Genomic DNA, 8,310 nt, shown 5'->3' with positions numbered 1-8,310 from the left:
GCCTGGAATATATTAACTCCAGCTGTAAGTCCCGCCCCTTTTTGACTGGCAGTTCCGCTTTCCAATGACGTGGCGGCGGTGGTTTTACTACCACCAATCGGCGAGCGGGAGCGTGCAGTGGGCGGAGTCGTGCCGGTAACAAAGCGTGAGCGTTCCCTTCAGTTTGTTGGTTTTAACGAAAACTTTCCGACGAATCCGGTAAAAACAAGCAGCGAAGAAAGCGGACTAGTCCGCGCAGTTTTACCTTCATTTAAACCGGTAATCGTAAAGTCTCAGAGGGAAAGCCTGCGCTGTGCACCCGCTGTACCTCCGACCTGCCGAAATGATAAATACCATTAAATATAAAACACGATATCAATGACAGTATAACAGAATTATAAATAATAAACAGCATGTAATAACAGTTCGTCGTACAGACCTCTGCTGATGAATATTAATATTTCCTATACTTTATTACACGTTAGCGGAGTTTTTGAGCTGTGGTCGTTCAAGGGAAAGGTCAGAATGCTTCTCCTTCCTAACTCTGATTTAACCAATATTAATATTTATAAACGCTGCTCACTGCTGCGCATACGCAGCAGTATGTATGCATGTATGTATGTATGCATGTATACATGTATGTTGTTTAAAGCAGATTCTGACAGAAGCGTTTAAAGATGTTTTCAGAGGAATCAGGAAAGTCCAAAGAGCTCCCATAAAAACGTCAACATCCAGCTGTGTCTCATTCAAAGGCTGTTTTTGTGCGTCAGGTCTGTGTTTGCATAAAGTCTGCTCTCGTACTCTGTTATTTCACATTTTCAGTAACAACAACAAAAAAATCTGGTTTGGAATAAGAAGGACAAACAAGTCAAATTCATTAATCAGAGGGTTTTGTTATAGTGTAAATTAATTTTATGTCTTCTGCTCTTGTGTCTTTGTCGTTTTGTTCCCCATAAACCTGATGGGCATGATCTACAGAGGAGCACGTAATCAGGAACAAGCTCCACATAACGACGGTCAGCTCTGATATTCATGCACAATCATTCAAAATGTTTCAGACAGGGAAGACAAATAAAATTACTACACAAAAACATTCAATTGTAAAATAATATAAAATACATGTTTGAGTAAACAAAATAGCGTCTCTTAATTAATCTGTAGAACGTGCAAACAAACTGGTGATTTCCTGCTTCTACGTTTCACAGAATTTTCAAGATTCAAGACGCTTTGAATCTTGAAAATTCAACAAAGCTTTGCAGGGTCTTCATCACTTGATGGATTCAGACCTGCAGCTCGTTTGAATCACACGTTAACCTGATAAACTCACACAGATGCAGATTCAGACCGAGGTCATGGTGAGGTCGCCCAGCTCTGTGCACTCGAGCTCTCATGCCCGACTGAGTTAAAATGAAGTGAGTTTGTCGGGGTGGTGAGTGCCATCAGAGACCAGAGGAACATGCGCCTATAAAACTTCACCTGCGCAACAAAACAGTGAGATTTATGGTCACAACCAGAAACGTTTGGAGAAAAGTGAAGAAAAGCTCCTTCTCTACTGTGAAGCTTGGAGGCAGCAGACCTGATGGAAGCTGTATGTAGCCCATTATCAGAAAACACTGCTGGGCTGTCAGACAAGCGCCAGGCCAAGTGGAGCCATTAGTGGAGGTCCTCCAGTCTCAGTCTTCTGACCTCAGTTTGAGTCGTTCTCAGGAAGAAAGCGAGGTGTGAGGAAATACAGAGCCATCCACAGCTGTTACAAAAACCTGTCTTTGATGCTAAAGGGCCAGTGCCCTGTATGAACACCTGAGGGTGGGTACACTTATAAACATGACCCCCGTTCACGTATGTGTCTGTAAAAATAGGCATTTTTCCCACTCTGTAGGACGGCTCATGAAGGCAGCAGTCTTCCTCCTGCTGTGGGAACTCTGAGAGATCCTAACGGAGTTCAGCTGTGGATGGAAAACAAAGAATAATTGTTACCGTGAGATTAAATCACGCTGGACGATTCGGCCCTGACACAGTTTCGCAGCAAACCGGCCTTCTCACGGCTTATCTGTGATTAGCAGATCAGTGTTTGTGCAGCGTTTCCCTCCTGCTGGAGCGGTCGGCCTCTGTAATCCTGACAGATTATTTCATTACAGAAAAGTCATTGTTGTTCCCACAAAGCCACAAAACAGCTCCTGGCAACCATCACAGGCTTTTTCAGGGTTTTCCTTCAGAAAAACAACAGCGGAGGTGGTTTTACGTGATGCTGCACATCACTGCGGACTCAAAGAGGAACGCTTTGGTAGAGCTGGTCCAGCTGAGAAGCCGTCAGCGCTCAGAGGATTTATTGGTATTATGACACGAAAGGAGATGAGACGGGAGGCCTGGGCGCTCCGTGACACACCGAAGAACGTCCCTCATACTCGAGCGTCTCCCTGTGAGAGAAGTCTGGACGCAGTGTTGGGTTCATGAAGCAAATAATTATTATCACAAGAAACAGTCATGAAACCGTATCTCGATGTACTGAAACTCTTCGAATCATCAAGTCATTGTGAATCATGAGGTCAATAAAAGTGACAAAAACTATGAAACACACAGAGCATAAATGGATGTGACGGCGAGGCACACACGCCGGCGCCATCTCGCCCTCTCAAAGGGCGACTATGGATCACTGAATAAGTTGCTCGTCCATATCAGGAGCTTTTGTCACTGTTTTTTACAACCATGTTGTGTTTACAGTTTTAATCATGAGAAATTCAAAGTTTCTCAGTCGCTTCTGAGCTTCTTTTATTTCTAACCTGATAATAAACCCGAGGAAATAAAAAATCTGAAGTTTTTAAATCATATGACTGTAAAAAGCCAAAAACAAACTTCAAGAAAGACCTTCATCCATCGTTCTTCTACATGATTTCTCTTAATTGAGTCTGATTATTGAAATAACAACGAGAGAAGACAAAGTTTCTGCTCTGACGGCTGAGCTGCTGCTGGCAGTAACAGCAGTGATGCACACGATGGCTGCAGGCCGACAGCACGGCTCGGCTTCTACACCTGCCCTGTGATGTGTGGGACTAAAGAAAAGCACAGGTTTCCTTTAAAGGTTCAAAGGTCACCGCACCCTTTCAAAACTCAGAGGTCCCAGAACGGAACCCTGAGGAACGCCTCATTTCCATGACAACGTTTACTGAGGACACATCCTGTTGTTTTGATGTTTAACACGAGTCTCCAACACAGGAAGTGGAAGAACGACCCAGAGAGAAGAGAGCAAACAGGTTAAAGTAATCACTGTACCTGTGACACACCAGCCTATAATAGTGTATTTAATATTGATTGTTACAATACTTGAACGTGTGATGTAGTTATTCAAAGTCATCCGGGCCTTGCTTACATGCTACATGAGGCTCAGGTCATTTCCTGCCGCTCTGCAGTTTAAAGCAGCGCCGCTCGTTCTGGTTTTCATTAGCAGAGCAGATTAAACGTGAGCTGTCAGCAGGAGACCCGAGCCTGCACAACTTTCTAATTAATATTTCAAACGACCTTTGACCTGCTGGGAGTTACATAACTCTGTCCTCTTTATTGTTCAGTCCTCGGCCTCTCTGTAAAGACATCACAGCGGTGCGCACGCTGCGAATCATGAACATAAAGCCAAAGGAGAGCTGGAGCAGTTCCACCTTAAACTGCCTCAGACGTGTTTCCGATTATTTTCAGAAAGGCGGACGAAGCAGCGGGAGTAACATTCATCAGTGCACACGATGAAGTGCAGTCGTTAACATTAATCTGAGTTTAGCAGCCTCTCATTGTTTATTCAAACTAGAAATAACAAACAGGAGGCATGCATCCAAAAACTGTAGAAAGGCACACATCGCAGAGGAAGTGCAACAGGACTTGGTCTGTGCGTCCTGAGTGATGAGGGTTCCTCAGACCGTGGCTCAGGTTGGTGATGTGGGTGGGTGGGGGGGTAGTGTTTGCTGATAAGTTTAATATTTTTATTAAACCTGGCAGACGGCAGGTCAGAGTTTACCTGCATCGACGAGCTGCAGCTGCTGCGACGCTGTGTTTCATCTCCACAGCCTACCTGAGTGATGTGCCCACGGTGTACCATCCCGCTTCCAGCAGGGTGACGCTCCGTGTCACAAAGCTCAGATCCTCACAAACTGGTTTCTCAAACATGACACGACTTCCACAGCCACAGATCTCAGCAGAGCACGCTCGAGTGGAAGCAGAGCGGATACTAGCAAGATGTACCTAATAAAGTGTCCAGTGGGTGCACAATCCCAATTCTGGAAAAGTCAGGATGCTGTAGCAAATGTAAATAAAAACAGAATGCAATGATCTGCAGGTCTCAGAAATCCACGTTATCCACTCCAGAAAACCAAAACTCTAAAATGTTGGAAACCAAAGGCTGAAAAGTCACTGGGACTAGAAACCAGTGCCTGTGGAACTGGACCTGGAAGCTGGCACATCTGGAAAGGCTGAAATGTATAAGCACGTTTGAGAGCAACATCCAGATGTGTTCGAGCAGGGCCGTGCCGAACTGCAGACTGCGGTCCAGACCTTTGACCAGCTGCGAACATCTGGAGCATCATTGCAACAACAACAGGACGAAGCAGAGCCGGGCCCGCCGAGCAGTTGGAAACCTCCATCAGACCGGAACAGCTGCTGTCGTCGGCTCACAGACCATCACAGACCATCACAGACCGATGTCAGAGCGCAGACTGGTCCTGCTTTACAGACGTGACGCTGACATCAGACTCAGCACGAGCTCGTGTAACGAATCCTTCCCTCAGTTTAAATGTTTTCTAATTTGAATCAAATGTGACTTTACGACACTGGCTTTGATTGACAGCATCCTGACTTTTTCAGAGCTGCGGTTGTACACTACCCAGCAAACAATCAACAATGACGCAGAGAAACAGGAAGTGGGTTTATTTCAGAGGTTCTGCAGTTCAGTGTCAAACTCACCATAAAGCTTTGAAGCCTGAACACAATCAGCTGTTTGGCTGCTGTGGGTTCATTCTCCTGCTGCAGGACACGAGACAGTCAGCTGCTCCGATCTGCAGCTACACACTATATTCATCTAACACTGATCACAGAACCTAAAGTAACTCCAGGAAACAGAAACACTGTTGAATCCAACTCGTTTACTTAAGTTTAACATGAATGTCTAAAGTCTGTTTAATAAATACAGTTTGACACACACAGATCTGAGCCATCACAGCGACGGCTGAATCTCTGAAACACAAATAATTAACATTTTGTTCATTTGCAGCAGGAAAATTGTGTCTTGAGCAGCTGCAGTCTTTACCCACAGTGCCGTGGGGCTCAGACCCACCACGCTGAGGAGCTTCTGCTCAGAACTTTGTGGACAGCTGCTGCGCTCTTCCTCCCTGCGGAGGATGAGGATGTTCGGTAAGTCCGGCCTCCTCCCACAGGTGCTGGGTGGAGGTGAGGGAAAAGGGAAAGGCAACCACACCAGTTCTCCTCCACCTCAGACCCAGTCTGAACCTCTGTCGCCCTCTGGTGTCCAGCAGCTCTCACTGCGACTCCGGACCACCTCCTGCGTCCCAGCAGCGGGTCAGAGGTCAGCCTGGCAGGCGGAGGCCTCTCTGCTGCTGGGCGGGGCTCGGAGTCAGCATCCTCCTCAGGTGAGCCAGGACCAGGTGCTTCATGCTGCCAGACTGCTTGGAGCGAGCCAGAGCAGTGGATTCTGGGAGCTCAGGTCTGTGGGGACGGACGGCGGCTGCGATTAGATCAGGTGATCTGTTTTTATTGGTTTGTTGTGTCTGTAGATGTGCGCGCCGTACCTGTTGAGCCTGCAGCGGCGTCCGCCTTGGAGGCCGAAGCCCTGCGGCCGGGGGCCCGGGGGCTGACGGGGGCCCCCGGGGGCCCTGAGGTTCCTGGACAGAGCGGAGAGAGAGTCTCTGTAGATGAGGCCGCGGCGGGTGGAGGTGACGGGGCAGTGCTGACATGTTACCAGCTGAAACGAGAGGAGGACATCCTTCAGAGGGATAACTGGTCACACAACGCGTACCAAACGTGGATTATTCCGCTGCTGAAAATAGTCCCTGGTCACACGCCCTGAGCAGCAGGACAGCTCGCTGCGTTTCAAGGAAGGAAGTTTAATCTACATGTTTGTGAAGGACGGACTGGATCAGCTGATCTCAGAGGACGCTGGGTCTAAATCGAGCGCTCCGTCTGCAGGACGGCTCCCAGGAGCCGCCGCCGCCGCCACAGACCTACTTCTGCTTTAATTAGACCTCGTTTACCAGCAGCAGCACACAGAGGCCACCAGATACAGGCTGCTTCCTCGCAGCAGCATCTGTCAGACCCATTTAAAGGTGGAGCATCGTCACATTATCCTGATGTGGTTAGAAAAACAACCAGGAAGCTGCTGCTGAGTCTCAGTGATTTGTTTTTACCTGGATTACTTTCTGTAAAAACTATTTCATGTTGGTGAGTTTAATTGAGATCAAAGATTAAACTCGTCCCATCTCAAAAAGCTCCTCTTTTTCTAAAAAGCCCAAAACTTTAAACAAATATAAAAATAAAAAATGTTCCTGAAACATTTTCTTCACTTTCTAAAAGTTTCTCAGCAACGTACAAAAATCATCTCCAAAAAGCGTCGACTAACATAAAACTTCCAGAGCTTGAATTTATTTTCCTTTTAATAAATGAAATGTTACTAAAACTTAAACTTACTTACTTTGCTTTTTTATTTGCTGAAAATCAGTGAGATAAGAAAAGCTCCTGATTAAAAAGTGACAGGATCAAATATCAGACTCTTTGTTCTAAATATGAAGAAAGAAAAAAACAAACAGAGAAAAAGCTCTCGATGATCGAAGACACAAAATACACAAAACAGATGGAATAAAATGAAGATTACTCACTGAGACGAAGGCGGCCATGCTGCTGCTCTCACAGACCATCCAGCTCTGAGTGATATCATGCAGGGGGCGGGGCCACAGCCACACAATGATGTCATTATTTAAGACTTCCTGCAAACTGTAATCTAGAGGCAGATTACAGATTAGAGGACACACACACACACACACACACACACACACACACACACACACACAGGATTTAAGGCTGATATTTGCAGGTCTGTGAGAACAAAGTTCAAAGGTCGTAACTGTATCTGACTGTAAACATATAAAACTATAACGTGCAGCGAGACAGTAACGGAGGCCTCGCCATCACCCGCGGCGTCCAGCTGTCGCCACAGAGGTCACATGGTGTCTCTGATATGAATCACGACTCTACAGCAGCTGCACAAAAACAGCAGTTATTAGGATCGTGTTTCACTCTCAAGTCTTCAGGTTTTTCACATCACGTCGCGGCGGCACCTTTGCTTCGACCTGATCTGTGCGTCTGACGACACGGACAGATGTTCCAGGTGTGCACACCTGCAGAGCACGCACAGCAGGTTTACCTGCGCGTGACTGTGATAGATGGAATATGTACTGTTCTGTTTTTGTCCTGGATGCAGAAACAAACCAACGTGAGAAAAACTGAAACCCTGAATGAAACAGAAAACAAAGATGAGCCGATGAGAGTAAGAAACCTGTAACTCTGAGCAATCACAAAGCACGATGCCAGTTACTTCAAAGGAAAAAGAGACGAAGCAGCTGCAATAATTACAGAGGGCACTGTGCAGCATATATTTACAGGTACATGTCTGCACACAACAGGCAGCAGAGGACGGGGGCGTGTGAAGGAGTTGGCCGTCCGACTGCGGTCTGGAGTGTGGGGCCTCCCTGCTGCTGCGGAGTCGGGGCGGTCTGCCTCCCCCCACCGCAGGGAAAAGGGTAACACCACCTGGGTCTGGGTGCAGTTCCCCCCTCCAGGGGCGGGGGTACCTAGACCCGGTTTGTAGAGTACGCTTGGGGAGTGTGATTGTGTGTACAGCGTCTCTTTATGTCTGTCTCCACGTTGGTTGAGTGTGGAGTAAGTGCATATGAGAGCATGAGGGTGGGAATGGATGTTTGTGTCTGTGTGTGCCTGTATGTCTGTGTCTATATGTCAGGTTGGGTATCAGACGCCACCTCTCTGGGGACATCTCAGGCCCTCCAAGGTTTGGAGGCCTATCTCCCCCTACCACCACTTCCCCTGCCAGTGGCGGACTCCCTCAGACATCGGTGCGTTGGTGGTTCTTTGTGTCTGGGGGTGGGCGTCCAGGTACACACCGGCTCACTCCTTGGCGGCCGCTTATCGGGGCCTGGAGCCTGGGGCTCGCTCGGGCCACTTCGGAGGTGGGGTGCCCCCGGCCTCTCGGCCTGGGGCTCGGTCACTCAGGCGCAGCTGGCTGCCGGCGGAGCTCACGGGCGCGTCACTGCAACCCCCCCTGGCTTC

At 47.8% G+C, this 8,310-nt stretch overlaps 1 protein-coding gene across 1 annotated transcript; it reads right to left on the bottom strand.

Moving 5' to 3' along the window:
• Nucleotides 1–4,867: 4,867 nt before the first annotated feature.
• LOC143414246 (uncharacterized) lies at nt 4,868–6,902 on the bottom strand. Its single transcript, XM_076878362.1, has 3 exons — nt 6,846–6,902; nt 5,763–5,935; nt 4,868–5,679 (listed from the first exon to the last, which is right to left on the bottom strand). The coding sequence occupies exons 1-3, from the start codon at nt 6,882–6,884 to the stop codon at nt 5,541–5,543; spliced, it is 351 nt and encodes a 116-aa protein (XP_076734477.1). The 5' UTR covers nt 6,885–6,902; the 3' UTR covers nt 4,868–5,540.
• Nucleotides 6,903–8,310: the final 1,408 nt, after the last annotated feature.

This window comes from Maylandia zebra, linkage group LG1, assembly GCF_041146795.1.
Source record: "Maylandia zebra isolate NMK-2024a linkage group LG1, Mzebra_GT3a, whole genome shotgun sequence".
NCBI lineage: Eukaryota > Metazoa > Chordata > Actinopteri > Cichliformes > Cichlidae > Maylandia > Maylandia zebra.
The sequence above is the reverse complement of the archived record's forward strand: the minus strand, read 5'-3'. Positions and strand labels throughout refer to the sequence as shown.

Coding starts and splice junctions, on each gene's coding strand:
- LOC143414246 (XM_076878362.1), bottom strand. CDS start 6,884: ATGGTCTGTGAGAGCAGCAGCATGGCCGCCTTCGTCTCA. Junction 5,936..6,845: donor GCATGGCCGCCTTCGTCTCA/GTGAGTAATCTT, acceptor CTCTCGTTTCAG/CTGGTAACATGTCAGCACTG. Junction 5,680..5,762: donor CGCCGCTGCAGGCTCAACAG/GTACGGCGCGCA, acceptor CCGTCCCCACAG/ACCTGAGCTCCCAGAATCCA.